Raw genomic sequence first — 24,943 nt, forward strand, 5'->3', positions numbered from 1 at the left:
TGCATGAATGTTTGTGGGAAAGGGTGTGTGTATGTGTGTGAAGGGGGCGTGAATGTAGATGGGTTGGGGGGCTTTGGAGAAGCGGGGGTAACTGGAGAGGGAGGGGTTGACCACTATCAGTGACTGGTGTGGGTGAGAGTGTCCCTGGGGCCTTTGCAGGGCACTTGTGGACTTATTACATGGTGTTCCACCATGGAAGTAGGCCCACAGGTCCCCTAACACCTGTCCTGGCCCAGACATTAAATAGCAAGCTTTGCACCATTATTTTACCACTCCTTCCCTCCATGCGTGATTTTAGCACGGGGATAAATATGCCGCTAAGGCCATTGAGTCATTTTTTGCACGAGGGCCTACCTTGCAATTCATTGACACAAGGTAGGTTTCCACGTCCAAAAAATGACTTTAACTCCATAACTTTGACGCTATACAGGTCTAGCGCCAAAGTATAAATATGGAGTTAAATTTGCACAGAATTTGCATTAAAAAAATGACCCAAATTAGGCGCAAAACAAGTATAAATATGCCCCTTAGGGCCTCATTATGACTTTGGTGGTCCAACCGTCGGACTGGCAACATTTGGCAATCTTTCAAAGATTTACAAGTTTGGGAATGCGTCAAATTAGTACGCCACCTCAGAGGGGCATTAAAGTGGCGCAATTGGGACAAATAACATTATTTCTCCCCATGTTTTCCTCTTTCTATGTATGCTGCATTCTAGAGTACACATGGAAGGAAAATGCCATTAATGATTCTTTATGTGCAGGAAGGTGTCCCTTCCTGCACATAAACAATCATCCCTGCAATGCTGTCACCCTTACACTATAGTGCAATGGTCCTTGTGTTGGTGCTGGGCAGCAATTTGTCCACCAGCGCAGGCAACAAGGAAAAGAATGTGCTGTATCTTATAGATACAGGACATTCCTGCCCTTTTGTTCTGACGCAGGGCAGCACAGAAAAAAGGCTTTCTGTGCTGCCCTTTGCCAAAACATAGTAAATGAGGCTCTGGTGTTTTTTAGTGATTATTTGTTCATTGAACTCCTGTATATATCCTATATAACTCGTGCCCTAAGGTAACTATACCTTGCACCCTCACCATGCACAGCTAATTACCCCACATATTACATCATTGATAACATCTTCTATGGCATTATTGACGTTATCACTGCAACATTTGCAATAAAATTATTGTTTAGAAAACCATGCATGGCAGGGGCACGTGTTATAGTTACTTCTAATTCCTCTAACAGCTGAATTTCTATATTTCTAGGGTTTTGTATGTGTAAATTCAGATCCTAACTATGACACCCTGTAATCTGTTTTCCAGTGAATATGTATATATATATATATATATATATATATATATATATATAACGAGAGGATACTTCAACTTGAATGTTAATAAAGTTATGGAAGAATGCGAGTGTCTTTACACTGAAAGAAAACTGAGAGTGGCAGTGTCCACAGCGTGGCCGCTTCTGACAAATGTGATCTCCGCACTGTCTCTCAAGGTGGATAAAGCTTACAGAAGAAGATATACGTTTTCTGTTTACGACGTCAAACATCTTCCAAGTGGACAAAAGGACAAAATAATGTTATGTATCGATATTAGCAGTGCCGTTTATGAAATAGATGCATTCATCGTGAATGCTCTATGAGAGTGTGGGGAAAGGAGAGATCAAAGTGAAGGACATGAACTGTGTTATGTCGGATTTTATTCGCTGGGTGATTGGAGTTCCATTGTTTTCATGGATCGTATGTTTTTTTCATAATTGGATTTACAGATGTGTTTTGCTGAGATTGTATTTGAATCACAGTAGTGAAAAAAGAAGCATGACTTAAATATTATTAATATAGCAAATGGGGAAAAACACCCTTTGTAGGTTTGTTACTTATAGAAAAAATATTGAACAGCAAATCATTCAATTATAAAAAATGAGTTCCTCGAAACGCAACTGTAACCACACTGTGTAACAGTTAATTTCCCATTCCATTACTCGATGGCTTAAAGAATGGTCAATTAAAACCCTTTAAATTCAATTTCCATTTCATACAGTAGTATAAAGAAGAGTTAAAAAAGACCTAATAGACTTTTAACTACATCCATATATTTTACAAATGTAGATGAGATAATCCCGCAAGCTTAATAAAAACCGCATTTCTGTTTTATGGCCTACTCCTTGACTGAATCATACAGGGCACATTCATTGGCAAAGGAAATAGAGGTATAGCATGGGATTTTCGGCAATTAAGGACACCAAATGGTAATATGACTTTCATGTTTTTTTTTGTTTTCTTTTAACCAGATTTGGAATCAAGGGGCATTGGTCTAAGTCACAAAACAATATGCATGGAAAGTCAGCAGAAAATGGACGATGGAACTTTATTAAGACACTATGATGTGCACAGTCTGTACGGATGGTCGCAAACAAAGCCAACATATGAGTAAGTTGCTGTTACTGTTTTTCATATGGCTTTATTTCTTGAACAAGATACATGCACAAATAAATAAATAAGGCTGCAGAACATCTGAAGGATCATTAAATACAAGGACAACAAAAAAGTAAAACAAGGTACTTTTCCTGCCATAGAGCCTTTCCTGCAGCTTTCTAAGAGGAAGTGTGTCAGCCACCTACTCAGACAATGTAGCACCACTTCTGTATTACCAGTTCTCGGTATTCCCAAAGGGCTACATCCGACGATAAGGAACACAGATGACCTGGGTGACTGGCAGGCATTTTGTTTCCCTGCATTGTCTTACATAAGGGAAACACAGTTGTGGCCACTTGGCTGTACCATTTCCTTTGTCTGCCCTCTGATATCTTATTGTGGCATATTTGGGATTGAGAAACCACAGGTGCAGGATTTAAGGAAATCCCCGCAGCATGCTATCTTGGTTCTTTTGACACATCCAGGTGCTGGAAATAGAAGTATGTTTTAAATATAAAGACCCATTCAAATCTGGTAATGTTTTACTTCTGATTTGTTAGACAATATTTTTCAACTATAAAGAATTTAAGGTCTGGCTCTGATAGAAAATGTGAAATAATAAATGCATTACCAATAACTGAATATAACTTTTTAGGAAGGCAGCCTAGTCAAAGTTCTGGTACAAAGCATGTGAAAAGTCAATTACAATTTAAGCAACGCACTGTTGTGGCAGCTGTCATGTCCTACACATCTTGAGCCTGACTCACCATGGTAAACTTACAGTATAGTTAGACTTTTGGTTTAAGCTTAAACTTTTGGTTTAAGTTTACCTTTATGAATCAGGCCTTTGGTCTAAGTTTAGACTTTTGGTCTAAAGTTAGATTTTTGGTCTAAGTTTACCTTAGTGAATTGGGCTCCTTATGTTTAGTGTTCTCATTCCTTACAAAATTGGGCGCCTGCACATATTTGAATTACATAGATTGGGCTTGGACTTCAAACCTCTCTTTTAATTGAGATTCTCTGACCTTCATGCCTCCCATGTCTTGGATGTGATCTAGAAAATTGAACGACCCCCACTTTTGCTTTTGTGGATACAAGGAGTGTGTGGGAGTGACAGTGAGGCAGGATGTAAGTGTTTGGTGGGTTGGTGAAAGTGTATATGGCTGTTCAGGTATTCTGGTCCTCTGTAGTGTAGGGCTTTTTATGAGTGCTTAAGAAGGTTTAATTGGCTGTTTTGTGAATGGGGAGCCTGTGAAGATTCCTGAGGTGAGGTGTTATGTGGGTGCAGCATGGGAGGTCGAGTATGAGCCTTGCTGCTGCGTTCTTGATGATCTGGTGTCTGTGTTGTTTGTACATTCCATTAAGAATGTTGTCATGGTCCAGTTTGCTGGTGATGAGTGCTTGCGTGACGATCTGTTTGGTGTTCTGAGGCAACCATTTAAAGAACTTTCACTCCAAGCACAGGATGTGAAAGTAGGAGGTGTATCCACTGTTGACTTGAGCCCTCATGTTGAACTTGTCATCTAGAATGATCCCTAGATTTCTTGTATTGTCTGTGGGTCCTGGTCCTAGCTCCAACAGCCACTTGGTGGAATCCCATGGCAAAGTCTTGTTACTGAAGAGCAGTACTTCCGTCTTCCTTGAGTTACGCTTCAAGCAGATGTTTTGCAGCTTGTCTGCTACCATTGTCATGCAGTTAGTGAGGTTGGTTCTGGTGGTGTTTGTCTTCTCTGTAATGGAGAGAATGACTTGGGTATCAGCAGTGTAGGAGATGGTGGTGATGTCTTGTGATTGGGTGATGTTAGCAAATGGTGTCATGTATATTTTGAAAGAATAAGGCTGAGGTAAGATCCCTGTTGGGCACCACATATCAGTTTCTTGGTTTCTGGTGTCAAAGGTGGCACTCTGACCCTTTGAATTCTTCCAGTGAGAAAGGAATAGATCAATTTGAGACAATATCCTTGGGTGGCAATTGTTAGAAATGGTGTCTTGGGTTGACAGTCAGGTTACCCCTGTTCAAGCAAGGACCCTCACTCTAGACAGGGTAAAAGAGAATCACCCTCAGCTAACCCCTGCTTACCCCCTTGGTAGCTTGGCAGAGCAGCAGGCTTAACTTCAGAGTGCTAGGTGTAAAGGATTTGTACCAACACACACAGTCACATAATGAAAACACTACAAAATGACACAACATCAGTTTAGAACAATGGAAAATATTTATCTAAACAAAACAAGACCAAAACAACAAAAATCTGACATACACAAGTCAAGTTATGAATTTTTAAAGATTAAACTCAAAAATAGCGCTTAAAAACACAAATGCTTTGTTGAGGTGTTAACACGGCGTCGTGACGGAGTTGTTCCCAACAAGCCAACACCAGCGGCGCCGTACATGGAATCGCGTAGACCCCCAAGTAAAGTATCTTTGGTGAAGAGTGAGAACAAGTCGATGCGCAAAGTCGGGGATCGCGGCGTCTGTGCGAAACATTGAATCCGCGCACTTCGAGCAGTGTCGGTCATGATGTACTGCTGTGACTTCCACGGAGTCGCGGACTTCGGCCGGGGCTGCAGCGGTGTTGGGCCTGCGAAGTTCGTCACATTCCAGTGAAGGTCACGGATTCGGTTGCAGGAGGTGTCACCAGATTTCAGCAGCGGCGTCGATCCAGAGTCATCTGAAGTCGATTTCCTTTGATTTTCACCAGCTTTTCCTTTCAAGGGACCAGGGACTGGATAGGGCACCAGTTGTCAGAGCAGGAGTCTCTCCAGAGACTCCAGGTGCTGGTAGAGAGAAGTCTTTGCTGTCCCTGAGACTTCAAACAACAGGAGGCAAGCTCTAAATCAAGCCCTTGGAGATTTCTTCTCAAGATGGAAGGCACACAAAGTCCAGTCTTTGCCTTCTTACTCTGGCAGAAGCAGCAACTGCAGGATAGCTCCTCAAAGCACAGTCACAGGCAGGGCAGCTCTTCTTCCTCAGCTCTTCAGCTCTTCTCCAGGCAGAGGTTCCTATTGTTTCCAGAAGTGTTCCAAAGTCTGTTGTTTTGGGTGCCCTTCTTGTACCAAATTTCTCCTTTGAAGTAGGCCTACTTCAAAGGAAAGTCTCTTTTGAATGTGAAATCCTGCCTTGCCCAGGCCAGGCTCTAGACACTCACCAGGGGGTCGGAGACTGTATTGTCTGAGGATAGGCACAGCCCTCTCAGGTGTAAGTGACCACTCCTCCCCTCACTCCTAGCACAGATGGCTCATCAGGAAATGCAGACTACACCCCAGCTCCTTTTGTGTCACTGTCTAGTATGAGGTGCAACCAGCCCAACTGTCAAACTGACCCAGACAGGGAATCCACAAACAGGCAGAGTCAAATAAATGGTTTAAGCAAGAAAATGCTCACTTTCTAAAAGTGGCATTTTCAAACACACAATCTCAAAATCAACTTTACTAAAAGATGTATTTTTAAATTGTGAGCTCAGAGACCCCAAACTCCACATGTCCATCTGCTCCCAAAGGGAATCTACACTTTAATGAGATTTAAAGGTAGCCCCCATGTTAACCTATGAGAGGGACAGGCCTTGCAACAGTTAAAAACAAATGCATAAATATTTCACTGTCAAGACATATAAAACACATTACTATATGTCCTACCTTAACCATGGACTGCACCCTGCCCTTGGGGCTACCTAGGGTGCCTTACATGTAGGAAAAGGGAAGGTTTAGGCCTGGCAAGTGGGTATACTTGCCAAGTCGAATTTACAGTTAAAACTGCACACACAGACACTGAGATATGATTACAGAGCTACTTATGTGGGTGGCACAACCAGTGCTGCAGGCCCACTAGTAGCATTTGATTTACAGGCCCTGGCACCTCTAGTGCACTTTACTAGGGACTTACTAGTAAATCAAATATGCCAATCATGGATAAACCAATTACATACAATTTACACAGAGAGCATATGCACTTTAAGCACTGGTTAGCAGTGTGTTGAGAAGCATGCATGCATGCGAGTGGGTGTTGATGTGAGGAGTTGCTGAGGCATATGGCGTAGGGTGGGAGTATAGGCATTGTTGGTGCTTGTTGGGTGTGTGTTGCGAGGGGTTGTTGGGGGCATTTTTTGTATTTATGGGAATGGTGTGGGTAGGTGGCTGCTGGAGAACCAGCAGTGGGTGCAGGTGAACCCTCCTGCCATTGTTTGAGGTGCAGTGCGGTATCAGTTGGGGGAACAGCAACTGGAGTCTAGAGATGTAGGGAGTGCTACAGAGTATCACTGGGCAGTGATCGGACCAGACCTCCAGGCATGGGGTGCCATCCAGATGCAGACATACTTGCCTTTGATGCACCTTCAGGAATCAGTGGTGTGCACACTGCACAAATCTGATGTTGTCTGTGTTGCAGTTGTCATTAAGAAGGATCTGGGAGGGGGGAGGAGTCCATGGTGCCATGATATCTTTTGTTGTACTGATGGGCTATGGGAAATATAGTCCTCTTGCTTGGCTTCTTCTTTTAAAGAGGGGTTTGGTGAGAGAACCAGTAATGTCACTTGATGTCCAGATGGATGATGGCAAATTCAGTGGCCACTTCCTTTGCAGGTAGATCAGGGGAGATCTAATAATGTCACTTCCAGTGATGATTGGTGGTGTGAAATGAATGTCTCTTGCCTGGCTTATTCTTTTAAGGAAGTTTCAACAGGGTAACCAGTATTGTCACCTCCTGTCCAGTTGGACAATGGGAAATTAAGTGATTTGAATTCCTGTGCAGGTGGCTGATAAGATATATAGGGGGTCATTACGACCCTGGTGGACGGTGGTAATTTGGTGAAAGGTACTGCCAACAGGCTGGTGGTACCTTTTCCCAAATTATGACATTGGCCGTTTGGTTCAGGCCAAACCACCAATGTACCACTCCGTCCGCTAGGGTGGTAACAGCTTCTGGGCTGGAGGCTTCGGTCTCCAGCCAGGCGGCCGTCATAATCCCACCCTCGGGATTATGACCCTGCCTACTGCCATGGTTTTTGTGGCAAATCTACTGCCCCAAAAACCATGGCGGTAGGCACTATCAGTGCCAGGGAATTCCTTATCTTTAAACAGCCCTATGTTACTAACAGCCAACCACAATAGATATTTTATTGCATTCATTTATTGGTGATATCTGATTGGGTATTGAGACTGTTGTGGCATAATTGAACTGATGACCCCCTTAAGGATGGGAGGTATCAAAGTGCACACTCTATTAGTTTGCTATTTTTTTCATGTTTCCCTATGATGAAAAGTACCTTTTTTAAGTGCCTGTGAGATTGCTCATTAACTGTATATTGTTCTAGATTTATAAAACGTTTGTACTGAGTTTGTATTATTTTCCTACTGCAAGACCAATGCAAAGATTTCAGGTGAGATTTACAATCCAATACAAATCGCAGTTTGCATTGAATTGTTTCCTAAAATAATGCAAACCTGTGCAGTGCACCCACCTTGCATTGCTTTTCATCAATTGAGCGTTACATGGGTGTTGCATGGGCATTTCTATGCAACCAACCATGATGTTTGATGCAAATCTCTATCTACAAAGAATTGTAGACAGGAATTTGCTCCAAAGGGCTCTGCCTTTCAATTATTTCCCTTCTTTTTCCCACCTTGTTTGTGTGCTACATTGTACAGCATATATACAAAATGGAAAACACCATCAACTATAGTTTTTGTACTAGAAGAAACAAAAACTATGTTTCAGACACCCTTGATCTGTGGCATAAGGGTGTCTGCATTAGTGCATGACTCCTCAAAGTGCACCAATTTAGGGAGACAGCAGAACAGCACCACATCTTAGTAGATATGATGCTGTTATGTTCTCTTCATGCAACACAACAACTTTACTTGCTGCACTGTATTGCGTGACTTCTATTTAAATCTGCACCAGAGTGTATAATAATGGCACAGCCTTCCTTTGAGTTTCATAGTTTTCCCACTATTTCAACAACAATATTCAGCTGCATTATCTCAAATACCATATCACTCAACTGGTCTCAAGCACAAACTCAAAACAATCTATTGATTTTATTAGATCTGAAGCTAAAGTTTAATGATTTTGCAACATGAAACAAATCTCTTTGAAAACATTTGCTTCAGAAATGCTGAGTTTACTTTGGTCTCTCTGACCCTTCTTGGCTGCTCTTAGGCAGTAGCAATCTTTTTAACCATCTCACTTCAGGTGTCTCGATGAAAATTCAATTACAGATAACGGGGACCTGCTATTTGATTAAAACTTCCTGCCTTTCTAGAATTACCCAATCAACACCCTAGCAGGTGGCACATGTGTGAATATCAAATGTTCATTTAATGACCAGGAGGATGATCACTGAAAGTTATCCTTCTGCACTGCAAGGTTCTTTGTAACTAAGGTTCAAAGGAACAACAGAAGGAAACAGCAAGAATAAGTGAGATTTCTCCTGGCATCCATTTCCTCTTACGACTTGTCGATGTATACAAAATAGGTAAGATGTATCTCACGTAAGAAGCGGAAAACATTATATTCTGGCGATAATTACAACACTTCACCAAGGTATTAAAGACACCTCCTTCAGTGCACTGACATGCTAAAAATACAACCAGACCATCAAGCACACAATGGGGATGTAAGGAATGCTTTCAATCTTTCTGAACACTGCCCATTGTTTAGGGTAGCATTGCAACTCATTGTTTCTTTGCCCACCATGCATCTCAGTTTGGACCCAACCACGTGCAAATCGGTCTTGACCATAATCCAATAGGAACTGTCCAGACCAGACTGCCATGCCAGGTTCTCCCTCAAAATGAATACAATCAACCCAAGCCTGGTTACAATCAGACCTGCAGCTCATTTCACTGAATGTGTCACAATAGCTATACCTTCCACCTAAGGTTATGTATAATAAGCAGCTCTTGCTACAATGGTTTATTTGATCTGCAGCTTTCCACATCAGGTTCCCAACCTGATGCAAACCCTTCACACATCAACATAACATTGTGAATTAGTTACTATTCCCTCTGAAGTGTTATCCTTCCTGGGTACATCAAGACCAGTGCTGTTCCTAGCTCCTCATTCTTAGTTCAGATGATGCTTAAGTTAATGTAAACCTCTTCCTTAGGAAGAACTGAAAAGTTGTACAATCACTGTACTATTTTATTATTTCAACTACTTAAAATTGTAACACTAATACTCAACAGCATATGATAAAAATAAATGAATATAAAAATGACTATACATATAAACTGTCAATATAATTCAGTGTGTCAAATCGAAGGAGCTCAGCTTCAAATTGAAAAGTAAAAGGGTCCTAATTTTTGAAAAGATTAAGGGCTTCACAATGAAGCTAGCAGTCTTGAGACCACCAGCCTTGCTGTGGCAGTCAGACCGCCACACTCCAGGCAGTCCGACCGCCACATTACGACCGTGGTGGTAAGACCACCAGTGGACTGCTGTTCCCACCAGGAACATGGTTCCGGACTGGCTGACAGCAGTCCGAGTCGTGGTCAGCCACGATTGTGCTGTGTTCAGAGCCACTGGGCGGATCACAAGCCCGGTTTCCACCAGCCTTTTCATGGCGGGGACCCCACCATGAATAGACTGATGGAAAGCCAGTGCTTGGGGACACTGGGGGGAGCCTGCACTTCCCACAACTATGTTGTCATCAATGCAGGGGCCCCGCATGACCATTTTGCAGTCAGGGTAATGGCCCCTGGCACCCTCTGTGGGGGCACCCTCAGTATGACAACATTGGCCTCGGCTCCATGAGGAGCCAAGGCCAATTTTGTTCCACGGTTTCCACTAGACAGACCTGCGGAAACCTCAAATTTCAGATGTTTCTGCCGGTCAGCCCAGTGAAAACCTTGTGCTAGGGCTGGAGGGTGACTGCCAGCTCCACTGCTGTCTCCGCTACACAGGTCTGGAAATCCGAGTTTCAGATGCTTAGACTCGTAATGAGGCCCTAAGTTAATATAGCTTCTGAATCAGGATATTTCTGTCAGATCTATAGTTCTCAGACAAAACCTCAAAGCATCTTTAAATGCTGCAATCTTGTGTTTTGGAAACATCAGTTTTGTTAAAGGGTGATGTGTGAGAAGAAATTGTGGGCAGCAACAAAGCAAATATACAAGAGATTTTCTCCTGTACTCAAAGAATCTATAGTTTGAGATAGGAGACACCTTGCTTCACGTGAGCTAAACTCATTATTAGGAAGGACCATGAGTGTTAAACGGAGGATGTAATGACACTTTTAGATATTCTTGCATCTGGAGTCCTTAATACAGTTGCATCATCTAGAAATGTTACATTTGGAGGCCTCGCCAATTCATTCCGGGCATTATGTTGTTTTGAGGTGTCACTTTCTCTCTAAATACATTGGAGAAACCAGATGTTTGGCTCCTCCAGAGGCTTGCTTTAAAAGCACTACTTATAATGCCAGAGGGATCACTTTCCATGCATTACTTTCTAAAGTCCTACACTTTCTGCAATGGGTAGGGAGTGAAATTCAAATTATGCAGGCAACGACTGCAACATTCCCAAATTCGGCATATTTCAAATTAAATCATTTTCACAACATACATAACTAATATGTGCTGACAATGTCTCATCAGATGAAATTTTCTGCTTGAAGTGGTCTATTAACAGTAACAATTTTTTTAATATCAGGTAATCCCTCACTTGAAAAAAAATCACATGACATACTGGCAAACCACATTTCGTTGTAAAATTAGAAATTCACAACATTCAGCAAAATACTCTACCCCAGAATGAAGATTTAGATGAATGAAGATTTAAAGGAGACTTTCACATAGAATTATTTTCATATTCCAAACATACTCATCAGACATATTATACCATTTATTTATCAATTAGAAAACAAAAAAAAGAAAGGGGGGGTTATTGAGGCCACTGTTCAGGGGAGACTTACAAAAATATACATTTTGTATTAGTGAACTCAACATGCATCCAGCATGTGTGTTACTTACAGTATACAACGTCTTGGCTATCATCAAGACAAATGTTTAACACATATTTCATAACAACATGCTAAAATAAAGCGTAAGACATTCCAATTGTTAAAATAAAGGCACAACTTTAGAGAGGAATATTTTACACTTAATTGCCTCCTAAAAATATATTGATTGCTAACCCTGATGAAAGCCCAGTTCCAGAGCTGAAGCAGATGGTAACGGCTTAGTAGACCACACAATCAAGACAGTCTCTCTAGCTACAACCATCTTGCTTATTCATTTATAGAGTATCTTCCTTCCAGGATAAGGGTGACAACGCATGTGCAGTGAAAATGATGCAACAGTTGAGATGCGGTACATTCCTTACATAAAACATAAAACCAATTACAACACTGTGTAAAGAAGGAAAGGAAACGAAACAGATCACTTAGTACCCAAACACCACAACAGTCCCTCTTTCAGGTGCCGAAGACACTGCCTCTTGTGTTCTAATTCCATTGTGCAGATATTTAGCCATTTCAAAGTCTATGTTTAAAGCATTCCTCATCTTCATTCACCCATGCTTTCACCCATCTATCCGCTACTAGACATCAACAAGTTAATTCCCCACTTGCATACATCCAGTTGCGCAAACACACCATTACCTACCCAACATAGACTGCTTGTGTGTTTCTATGTTTGCTCTCTATGTATGCTTCTGTGGTTTCCCAATGTCAGTGTATTTGGTTGCCATTATTTGTGTTATACGTTTAGGTATCCACACTTATCATGAAGCAATCTACTACCATTACCAACAAAAAACAAACGGCAAGACGACGACCACATGTACATTAAATAAGAAAGAAGACATTTTTAGCCCATATTTATGGTTTTGTGAGGCAGGGCAGTACAGCAAGTCACATTGCGGAGCTGCCCTGCGTCAAAGTGAAAGGGCAGAAATGCACCATATCCACGGCATATGGCGACTTTCTGTCCATTCAACCTGCGCTGGTGCACAATGGGCTGCCTAGCACCAATGCAGGCACCCTTGAACCACAGTGCAAGCAGGGACATCTTGAACCCCCGCCTCAGCAGCTGCTGTGGGGCGGGGTTCTTTAAGAGCCTCTTCTCTCTGAAATTCAGCAGAAAAAAGCTGATAAATACTGCTATAAAGGAATATTGTTTCAGTGGAAGAGTAAGTAGGAGTGAAGAACGAAAAATGGCTACATAGAAGAGGGAAAGATGGAAGGAATATTGAGTAAATGGAAGGGTGAAAGGTTGTACCAATAAGTGGGTGTATGAATTCATGAGTAGATGGATAAGTTTGTGAAAGATTGAGTGAATAGATAGGTTGATGGCAGGTGAAAGGAATGCAGAGTAAAGGGTCGGATGGATGAATAAGTGAATGGATAGGTTGATGGACAGGTGAAAGGATGGCAAAGTAAAGCGATGGATGGAGAGGTGAAAGAATGGCAAAGTAAAGGAATGGATGCAAGAGTGGGTAAAAAGATAAATGAATGGATGGCAGAGTGGATAGACAAATGGTTGGATGGATTGCATAATGGATGGATGCATGAATTCATGAGAGATGGCTGGAGGGCAGAGTGGATGGATGGCAAAGTGGAAGGCAGAGTTGATGGATGAAAGAAAGGGTAATGAATGCATGCATGGATGGATGCATGGCAGAGAGGATGGATGATGGCAGAGTGGATTGATGTATTGAATGGGAAAGACTCAATGATGGAGGAAAGAATTAATGGACGTCAGAATGTAAAGCTGAAGTAAAGGATATCAGCAGGTGGATGGAAGGGTGAAAGGATGACTGAATAGATGCCTGGATGTAAGAGACGAGGGAGCTTTTCTAGGGAGGGTTAGGCTCACTTGCTTGGTTGAATCAGAGGTGTAGTTCAAAGTGGGGGAAACATTCCTGCACAAAAACAATCCTGGGAGGTATTTTCCTCTTTCTATGTGTGCTGCAATCTGGAAAAAGTGAAAAAATTAGGAGACATATTGATATTTCTTCTTGTTGCACCTCCCCTGGGGAGACGTAAGGTTTTGGCACATACCTAAGTTTACAAGTCTTTGTAAATCTGGGGAAGCATCAAAGTCCATGAGTTTTGCATCCCAACACAACACCCATGGAACACCTCCGTAGAGCAGAGTAGGGCAACCTAGCGATTTGCACTGCCTTGCCTTACTCCATATATGTAAGGCCATTCAAAGCCACGAAAAGTGGCTTTGTTTGGCCTCATGGATGTGATTTGGTGTTTTGCATCACGTTGCATCATAAAAAGTGATGTCACGGTAGCACAAGGGGCTCATAAATCTGCCCTATTGTTTTTTGTCAGTGGTTGCTTAGAATTTGGAAAGCGTTCTCTCTCAGGAAAGATTTGATATTCCACATATAGCCAATACTTTATTAATATTTAGGCAACGTGCTCCATTTATTTAACATGTTCTATATCAGTGCATAAGATTCAATTCCCTTCAGTCAGTAATCGAAGAATCAGTTTGGAAACAGGAAGAGGGCTCTGCCAGGTTATATGTGCATAGAGTCCAAGGCGAAGGTTTCCAAAGTATAATCAAGTCTCCTGTCTGCATTCATGAAAGGTACTATGAGAAATAGCTGATGATCAGAAAAATCTTCTGTTACCAGACTTCCCAATGTAGTTTTAGAAAAGAGTATGCCAGTTTACAAAAGGCAATCATTTATCCCTCAGGCGTAGGTTCAGTGCCCTATCACCCCGCCCCTCATCACTGTAGTATGACAATTGGTCCACTTCTTACTTTGATTTCATGCTACTCCTGTCCTAAGACATTATTTGAGACCATGCTAGTCAGTTACAAAGAGATGCAGGGACTTTTGATTTCACCTTCATGAGGTGGAAGCTTTCGCCACCACCTGTGGAAGAAGCAGTGGCACGCACAGACGTGCGAGTTATGAGCTCTTTCTCACACACCGTGTAATGTCCTATTGCTTTCTGGTAATCTTCATTACTCCTGGTCCTGTTGTCCTCATCCCATTCATCACAAGTGCAGATTATCTATCTCCACGACAGAAAAAAAGAACCCAAGGAATGCTGAATCCGCTGCCCACACCCCTGCCCATGTAGTACTTTAGTGTACTTACCCAGCACTCCTCCTGTACTACCAAGCCACCACAGAAGTCCAGCAGTCCGGGAGGGAGAGTGGGGGTGATGAATGGGCCGAGGACAACAGGACCAGGAGTAATTAAGTTTACCTTTAAGTAATAGAACATTACCCCCAGGTCCCTCTAGTCCTCATCCCGTTCATCACAAGTGGAGCAAACCCAAGCCAACCAAACCAGCCTTCTGAAAAACTAAGCCAAGATATGAACCAAACCGCAAAAATGGAGCACACACCAACCATGCCGCAACCCAATAGTGATACATGGAACAAAGGAAATAATAAAACAAAAAACACACAACAGGCCAAGAACAGAACGTATCCAGAAGCCTTTGGCCCCAAATCAGACACAGCACGCAAAAACGGGCTGTAAATAATCAAGTCCAACAAGAAAACGAACCAATGCCTTGGAAGTAGCCCAGCAAAGGGACCTGAACTGACACCGCCCAAAGCACAAGGCAGACCCACCCAGAACTCCCTGGAGCAGGTACCCCAGACACTACAGAAGCAAGCAGAAAAGGCGCTAGAGCCAAAATCTGAAAAAAAAACAGAGGCCCGCTCCTGCAGAGGCAGCCCCAAACAGAAAAAAAGAGAGACCCCGAAAAGTTGGTGAATAGGACCAAAGACAACTTCACAGCCTATAGCACCACCCAACCTAGACCAACAGATCTCCAATGCAGTCTCTGCATCTGCCACCAAAGTGGCCAAATCACATCCTGAAATTAATGGAACCAGGAAGGAATGGCAAAGATATGGAAAATACCAAACACTACATGACCCCATTCCCCAGGAAGACAGAGAGGGTACACCGGCCAGGAGGACACACAACACCCTCACCAGAAACACCATGTGGAAGATTAAAAGGTAACCATAACAGCTCCCAACTGTCCCAAAAGGAGCCAAGTCCAAGGGCTCCAGCACCAAGGACAAAAACTAGAAAGAAAACAAGGCTGCCATACAGGATGCTCCAAGGAGACGTTCCAGTAACTACAATACCAAGGAACCACACTCTGTGGATCCCCCCGAGAAAAGGAGAAGACCTTAGCCGCAGCCCATGGAGCGAGGAAAGTACACACAGCTCACCTCAACGTAATTCCAACAACCCAAAAAACCTAGGGAAGGGAGCATACCAGGGGAGAATGGCACAAACCAGGCCTGGAAAGCACCCCACAGAAGATAGAAGCAGAGCAGGCTACTGAAAACCCTGCACCTCACCGCAAAACGTCAGTGTACAGGCGGATGCGGCAGCCAAAGAGAAGAAGCACAGGAGAGAAAATGGAGAAGATGGAAGCAACCAAGGAGCTCTGACAGCTCTCCCCAGGAGAGTGGGAAAGCACAACCTCCAAGACCAAAAAGGAACCACCACAACCACCAATAGGGCATACACCCATAGACAGATGAAAGACAAAGGTAAGAAAAAGCAAAACCACAGAGGAACAAACGAGGGAAGCACCAATGCAGCCCCTTCCCCTTCAAGCCCCCAATGTAGGAAGCGGCCCCAAACTCATGAACTCCAGCAGTGATGCAGGAAGCAAAGAGACACAGGAGGGAAACCAAACACCCTGCTCCCTGCCTAAAAAACAGACCCAGAGTGACAAACAGCTCCTAAAAGGGAGGAAAAACCCAAAGTAGGAATGGGAAGGAAGAATCCCCCCCAGGTCAGCAACTGAAACCACCAACACCAGGAGCCCGAACATACCACCAGAGGACGTCTCATCAGAACAAGAGGAAAACTTCAGGACAGCCGGACAGAAAAAACAACAATCTCATACCAATGGGGAAGCCATGAGTCCCCTGAAATAATCAGCAGGCCAAGAGAGAGAGAGGGTCCCCAAATACAGCTCCCAACCCCAGGGAACAGGTATTTGAGGCGAAATACCAGGGAGAGGCAGAATGCAAGAACTCCATGCAGAAGAAAAGTCATCATATGCCACCATCAAAGGCCCCCCAAAACCTCCGGGACACCGGCCAATGTATAATGAATCCCTCAGAACAAGGAACCCAAAAGGCCAAGAGATGGGTCCACAACAGCCTGAGGGGGACTGAAACCCAGGGCACTGGAAAGACAGCACCCACTAGGAAGCCCAAAAGACGAGGCCATAGGTGGACCAGGACAGCACAGCTGCCCAGAATAAACAAAGACAAGGACACCAAGGGACTGCCCTGAGAAGGTACAAGAACACTCACACAAAACCCATGCAGAAACAGGCTCCAAAGAAGGCGAAGCACGAGAGGGAACCCACGGGCACCGGGCCCAAACAGAGCAATAACCATTGGGAAGTAAGAGCACCTGTCCGCAGACCCACAAAGAACCATCACTGCGGGGAAATGCAGGAACCATATGAAAACCTCGGAGAAGCAGAGATGCCACCAGCAGTGGCTCCAGAATGTCGAACACCCGTGGAGCAGTGCAAGACCCAAAGGCAACACTGCAAGCAAAAATGGGTGCGTCAGAGACAGAAGTGACGATGGAAGGACAGGCACAGGAAAGCAGGCTGTCCGGAGATCCTGAGTAAGCCAATCCAATAATCAAATCCAAACCAGGCGGAAGACCCCTAGCACAAAGTCCACCCAAAAAACAAGCAAGTGAAACCCCTGACCTAGCGTCAGAGGGGGCACCACTGCTAACACTTGCAGCCAAAAAAGAGAAAGAAGACACAAATGAAAGGCCCACAGTCTGGAAGGGAGGCTCCGGAGTCCAATTCCCCTCAGAGGACAGAGGAAAACCCCAAGGGCAACCCATAGTGGGCCTGAATAATGCCCAACCAAGCGACGGAAGGAGACACTGAAGAAACAGTACAAAACGGACGCCCACCACTGGATCTGCACCACTACCCTTCAGGCAGGAACATGGCGTGGGAGGGAGAAAACTCGAATGCCTGCAGCCCGACAAACCAAGCCTGAACCTCCCCAAAGACCCCCCAAAAAACGGCCTCCCAGGGAGCAGACACAGGCGAGCAAAACCATGAGATAAGAGGCTTACCCGAGCACCGGACTTGAAAGAAGAAGAAAAAAGGAATGTCCAGGAAAAGCCCATGCAGAGGAGAGACCAGGACAAAAACGGACAATCTGGAACCCTACATAGGGAACCAGAGATCCGGAAGCTACCTGAGCAGCAATTAGATGTAAATCCAGCAAGACCAGAAGGTATTCAACAACAAGTCAGGTATTCCCAGGCAGTCTCCCATCCGAGACCTAAGAAGGCCTGACCCTGATCAGCTTCGAGAACAGATGAGGGCAGGCACATACAGTGTGGAATGGCCCGAGGCTGATGGATAGTAATACAGGCTCAACCTGCCAGAGGGAAAGCACCACCCCAGCCAATTAAAAACAGAGAGACAGTACACATGCTGCTCAAACAACTCCAGAGCAACCAGACGACTCAACCAGGGCCCACCCAAAGGCAAATGGTGCAAGAACAGGAACTGAGCTACCCAGGCCCCATAACACCCAGTGGGCAGACCCAACAAAGCCCCAGAACATCCTGGGATGAGAGAGCCATCCATGTTTGCAACCATGGGACCTCCAAACCGTGAACCCCACCATACTCAAACCCATTTGAACCATCCTGGCACACAAATGTAAAGGTGGGGGCATGTCCACAGACAGAACTGAAACTGAAGCCTCTCCACAAAGCGTGAGGGCCTGTGACAGACACTGCTACAGCATGGAGAACACAAAACTAAAGCACCTGCCAGTGAAGGCCACATAGAGGGAACTAAATGCTCCAAGACCCCTGGAAGAGAACCCACACCTCACAGAGCGAGGGCCTGCAACCAGCAGAAGTACAGGCAAGCACCAGGCAAGGGACCCAAAAGAGGCATCAGAGGGCAATGCCCGCCATCCCTTATCCCACTGAGCCTGGAAGGAGACAGAAAATGTGGGAGAGAGGAGAAGAGGGAACACCTCCAAGAGCCATTGTTCAAGGGAATGCTGCCCACAACCACTGACATTCCACAGGAAAAAGCAGTAAACAGTGCCTGAAGAAAAAAAGATAAACTGATGTCACATGGCACTAACCCATGTCCCCTTCATCTACATGGGGCAGTGAAGGTGAGGAAGCGACCCACCTGGAGCAGAATAGTCAGCACCCAGGGCCAGAGGTCGAGACAAAAACCATGGAAGCCTCAGGTGCCACGCACAAGAAACCAGGACCCGGAGAAGCCGTAGGTGATGCATCGAGCCTGCGTACAAGTACACTAATGCCATGTTGCAGCAGGAAGTCAGGCAAACCCCAGGCTTCCTGCTTCCAGCACACATCATACGGCCTGCCCAGCAGGACCCCAGATATGAGCACTGCGTTCCAGGAAGCAGAGACCAGGGCAGGAAAACAGCAACAGCAGCAGCCATACCCAGGCCCGAAACAAGTGTCCCCCAGAAAGCCCAGCAGGCCAAGGGAGGCACCACCGGAAACATGATCCAGGAACCGGCAACCGCCCCAGCCCAGCAGGAGCAGCTCCATCTAAACCTTGGTCCATTCTGCCAGAAGAAAGAAAAAAGAACAGGACGAATACTGGGTAAGTACGCTTTAAGTGCTACCTGGGTGGGGGTGGTGGCAGCTGATCCAGCATTCCTCTGGTTCTTTTTTTCTGTTGTGGAAATATATAATCTCCACTTGTGATGAATGGGATTTGGAATAGAGGGGCCTGGAGGTAAGAAAGTGTGCCAGCTCTGAAAAGAAGAAAAAAAATCCTTTCATGTTGCTACTCAAATCATTAATTTGCCAGGAAATGCGTAGGAAGCTCTGTGTCCTCCCCATGCACTAATGCATTATTGATGAGCTCGATAGTCCATCTGAGTGCAACATTATATAACAGCATGCTGTGGTGTACAACAGCAATTATATGTCTCCAGGTTTCTTTCTTTTATAAATGCTTGGTTTGTATATTTAGTTAAAATTGTTTTAAATTATGTTGCAGGTCCCCGAAAGGCACACACTTTAAGCTATTGTACTAAGTGAAAAAAAGTATTATATAGTAAAACATTAAAAAAATTATGTTATTTCTAAAACCTGGTATTTTGACTGACACAGTGCGCTCCTGTTGGCTTTGAAAAATGCCAAACCCAAGAAAGCTAGGAAACGAAACAAAAATGCAACAATTTAGCTGAAAACGCATCAGAATGAGAATGTATTCATGTTTTGCATTTTCATAAATGGCTTTGTAATACAATTGACGGCATGCAAAATGCACGTCTGTGCTTACCTTATGCGGAATTTTCACTCTTCATTTAATCAACTTAACATATGAGAAAGATAGTGTAATTCAAGAACTTACACTAGAAAATATAAATGCTTTTTTTTACTCATTTAGACAGTTCAGCAATTAATCCAAAGCGTTAATTTTCTGAGGATGCATTTACCAGTTCTGAAGCATTTTAGGGGCATGTTTATACTCTGTTTGCGCTGAATTTGTGTCAAACATTTTGACGCAAATTTTGCACAAACCTTACACAGGGACATAAAAGGCTCACAAGATCTTGAACCTGTACTTGGCCCCAGCCTGAGTGACTCATGAACCCCCCAAGAGGTGTCCCACAAGTCCTGGACCTTTGGTTGTGGTGCACAAGGTGCCCAGATGGCCAAATCTGAAAACTGAGGACACATAACACATAAACAACCAGGAGGAGACCGGGGTCATCCTGCTCGCCTATCCACCTGAAGTGCAACACCAGTTTGATTGGCTTTGCGGTTCTCCCGATACATTCTTCTATGCAGCGGCTTATCATCTATAGCTGTCCTTCACCACAGGGGTGTCCAAACTCTTGGAACTGTCTTGGACAACAACCCTCTACATTGACCTGCTTTAGATTGCCAACTTCCATTCTGACAATGAAGACAGATCATAGAAATCTTCACAGTGGCTTTGAACCAAGGCCATCCAATGATAACTCTCCCTCTTCGGACACCTCCTGCAGCCTTGCCGCACTGAACTTGACCTTCTCAGACACTTTTTCACAGAATTTCTTCTAAGTCCGAAGGTAAACACTGACCGGGTCCAAACCACTTCTTGTATCTGAACAGCTCCCCATCGAGGTCAGGCATGACTTTCGGCTTTGTCTTGACATGTAGGTCTTTGTGGGCCCAAGGATCCAATTTCATTAAAATGCCTACTTCAATTGAATTGAGAGTGGATTTACCTTTAAAAGGCAAGAGTGGCAGGAAAATGCAGAATTTCATATTGCCACTCTGACTGAAACTTCAGTAACACTGACAGTACTTTAATCACTTCATGCACTTTAGCAGTCCAGTAAACCGATTCAGTGAGGTATTGGTCCAGCGACTTATACGCTGACTTGTATGTTATGATATTCATATTTTATCCTGTTTTTTTAATCAGATCATGTTCAGTTTTTACCTTAATTATTTGAACAATATGTATATAATGAATTTCATGGTATTGGTAGAAGTTTTGTTTTGCTTGTCACATTTTTTGGTTGGTTCTTAAGGCACTGGTAATTAGCTTTCTTGCTTTTCTATCTCACCTTTGAGAAAACTCACCTAAAGACAACACTAAGTTACTTTTCAATGTATTTCCATATGCCTATCTAATGTGTTTTATTAAGTGTACAATAAAAGATCTATCAATGGCTGTTGCTTTCCCAGGGCCCCTCGACAGTCAGCCAACCACCCAATTTCTCACATCAGAAATTGAATAATTCTAATTATAAACAGGCTATGAGGCAATCAAGGTTGTCTGTTACAATTGTATGAATCAGTCGGTGACCTGAATTAGTACATAAGAATATATTTCTTAAAATTAAGTAGCTGAGTTTGCAGTTGGCCTAGAGACATTTGGATGTGAACACTCTCCTAAAAAGATATGCTCTCACCACATTTCAGTGGTACTTGTCTGTCTCAACCCGCTTGAGAGATCTCAGAATGTGTCAACCCAATTTGTTGAGCTGGAACTAGTAGTTAATTGCCCTTTTATGAATCCTAGTGCACCAGGGTCAGATGGACATACGTGGTTTGACCAATTATGTAGGATACCCTCAATACGACTTCATGAGGCCTTATAGGAAAATCCCAGGGATTAATCGAGAGTGCATCATTGCAAAGTGGAATACAGGTTCGTCCAAAGGCTGAGACATAAAGAAATGCAGAATTAATCCAGGGACGAGTAGGTTTTGGCCTGTTGGTCAAAAGATACTAGAGATTTCTAGACAGCCACAACAAGCATCACTCTCAGCCAAGAGGCCTAGGTTAGTCACTTCAAAGCAGTTTATAGGTCTATGAGTGTAACCCTGAATGGGGAGTAAGAGGTGGATTCCCCCTGGCACTGGAATTCACCGTAGGGTAAATGAGGGAGGCAATTAGAAAGGCCCAAGCAAGAAGGCCCCAGATGGGGTTTCCATGGATTTGTATAAATCTGTCCTAGATTTATGGCCCCCCCTGTTGTGCAATTGTTTCAGCACCCCCTGTAAGACAGGTTTACTCCATCATGGTGCCAGTATTTACAAATTGCAACCTTCAGTCCCCAGAATGCTATCATCTGATTTCCTTATTGAACTCAGCGGTCAAGTTGATGGGCAGGGTGGTGCTGAAATGCCTCTTTAACTGGGCTAGGGAGAATGACATTCTGTTGGAGGCTCGGTATGGAGTCTGTGAGGGGTTTGCCACAATGGAGAAATGGCTTAAACTGCACTTGCTGATTAGCAAATACACCATCATGAAGCAGCACTCCGTCTGCTTGGCCTTCATGGACCTAGCCTGTGCCTTCAACAGCATGGTGAGGTCCAAACGTTAGGAGATCCTGATCAATCTGCGAGTTGACTATGACCTGGTTCAATTCTCAAGAGCTCTCTATTATGACCTGTCTGCGTCAGTGAGATTTGGCCCTTCGGGAGAGTGAACAGATTGGTTTAAGATAGTTTGTGGTGTTTACCACGGGTTCATCCTATCCCCCCTGTTGTTCCTGATGTATATTATTTGTTTAGGTTCCCCCTATCTGGAAAATCTCATGACACTCCCTCAATTTGCAACAAAAAGGTTCCTGAATTACATGCGGATTATGCTATCCAACTCTGAAGACCCACAAATAGCATAAAGATCATGTTCCAAGAACTTGTCACCTTCCAGGGCTCTCTTGGTTTGGTTACAAATTGTTCAGAAACCTTTATAATGACATGCAATCTTAAGCAGACCAAAATGAGGGGAGTTATGCTTCATGGACATCCAGTGGCTTTTTGACACATAGGTGAACTGAGTACCATGTATAGCCAAAGTCTGCTAGACATTTTTAAGCTTGATTCTCTATGTTGTGAACCTATCTGGATGGAGTGGGAAAACAGTGGTCCCTGTGTTGGAGATGTGTAGGAGAAAGTGTCCCCCCACACAAATGTATTGGTAAGGCATTTGGGGATAAAGTAACCCTAAAGTCTTGCAGGAAACCAAAAATAGAAATTTAAGGAGAATATTTGGTGTCCCACCCACATGCTCCACATTTATTGTGCATCAGGAACTAAGAGCCAGATGTACAAAAATGCAATGTTGCATTTATCAAATAGAGACTTCATAGAAATCACTATTTAAGAAATGTAAAATGCTATGTACAGAGATACCAGTTTCCTAAAAGTAAGTTTTATAAAGTAGGAATCACTATTAAGAAATCTGTATTAAAGAAATCCCATTGCATTTTAGTCAATGGGCCGGTTTTGCATTTCCTAAATAGCGATTTCTTACTAAGAAATCAGTATTTAGGAAATCCAAACCAGGGATGGCAAAGGGCAAAAGGCCCCCCTTGGTGCACCCTGCTAAACGCTGTAAAACGCTATGTACAGAGATACCAATTTCCTAAAAACGATTCCTACCAAGTAGGAATCACTATTAGTAAATCGGTATTAAGAAATCCCATAGCATTTTAGTCAATGGGCCAGTTTTGCATTTCCTAAATAACAATTTCTTATTAAGAAATCGCTATTTAGGAAATGCAAAACCAGGGACTGCAAAGATCACAAGGCCGTCCTTGGTGTACCCCAAAAATAGTGGTGCACCTATGGACCACACATAGGCCTAAGCTACATGTGTGTGCTCTATTGCAATAAAAAAAAAAAAGTTAAAGTTGGTGGTAATTGCATCTCCTGAATGCCCAAGTCACATTTAGGAAAATGAACAGAACTCCAGGAGATCAGGAGGAGTTCGGCATAGCAACCTGCAGGAGAGCTATTCCAGAAAATTGTGGCCAATGCCATGTCATGCTGTTATCCTATTTAGGGTCTTCTTAATGATGACTTTAAAAAAAAGCACACAGGTGAAGGAGGATGAGAACAACTGATGGCTAAAGGATGCTAATAGACAAGAGAACTAGAGAGAATTGGCTCATGAATGTGTTCAGGGTAGAGGTGTAGGAAATAGAATTGGTTAGATTTACTGAAGGGGATGAAGGGTCTTATTAAAACATGAGAGCAAATAAGTGAAGAACAACAATGTAGGCTGTAATTTATTTTCATTGGGAAGTAAGTAACACCTTTTTGACTGAATATGTATGTGATTTCATTGTGGGCCAGGGTGATTGAGAAGGTACTTAGCCACATGGCACTCATTTTCAATGGAGATTAAATTGTTTCACTACAGTTTAATAATATCAGGTTTTCTCTTTGTTGGGAGGAAGAGTGATAGTGCTCAGTGGCTATATGTGTTTCTAGATATCTTGTGGTGGTCTATGCACCATTTGTGAAGATAAGTGTGAATCTTAGCCTTGAGGGAATTTTCAGTTGGGATTACCCTCATCAAAAATGTGATAAAAAAGCTGCAGACAGGTTAGTGGGAAAAATAAAATGTGGAACTTATTCTGTTGAATGAAGTATTTATCCTGAGCAACAAAAACTCTTATGATTTTTGTCATAAAAGGCTTGGATAAAGTATAAGAGTTTATACCAATTGATATGGGAATGCAAATGACTTAACAAGGGTGAAATGGTAGTGGTTGTGATAGTTAAAGATTAGAATGAAAACAAGTGGACATGAGCTTTTGTTGAAGAATGAGCGGTTTGTGATGATTTGGGATGAGAGAAAAGTCTGTTTTCGGCATGAGTGTCTTGGACTGAAGAAGTATTTATAAGATCATAAGTCAGAGCAACCCATTTTTCAGTAAAGGCACTCGGATCACAAGGGGTAGGGTGTATGGATTGCACTTATTTCATTTTTTAATGGACACTATGACTTTGAAGGCTTTATATTTTAGGGAAAAGGAGGATTACTGGAAAGACTGAGAGTTGTAATCATCATAGATTTGCTGAGTATGAAATTGACTGTCTCCCATACAAAGCAAGTGGAATATGTGGCGTGTGGTGACATATTTGTTATATAGAGGAGCAGGCATTACAAAGTATGTGTGCTTAAACCAAGGCCCATATTTAAGAGGTCCTAGCGACATTTTAATAACACATTATCAACAATTTTACGTGCTAATGTGGCGTTAGATGCCCCAAAACTCTG

The 24,943-nt window shown here is 43.4% G+C and overlaps 1 protein-coding gene across 1 annotated transcript in view; it reads left to right on the forward strand.

The window, feature by feature from the left end:
* The window catches only part of SI (sucrase-isomaltase), a 632,954-nt gene that overhangs the window by 540,902 nt on the left and 67,109 nt on the right, over positions 1-24,943 (forward strand). The window contains exon 60 of the mRNA XM_069213228.1: positions 2,304-2,442. Coding sequence (XP_069069329.1) covers positions 2,304-2,442 — 139 coding nt within the window. The remainder of the gene's footprint in view (positions 1-2,303; positions 2,443-24,943) is intronic.

This window comes from Pleurodeles waltl, chromosome 11 (genome assembly GCF_031143425.1).
Source record: "Pleurodeles waltl isolate 20211129_DDA chromosome 11, aPleWal1.hap1.20221129, whole genome shotgun sequence".
NCBI lineage: Eukaryota > Metazoa > Chordata > Amphibia > Caudata > Salamandridae > Pleurodeles > Pleurodeles waltl.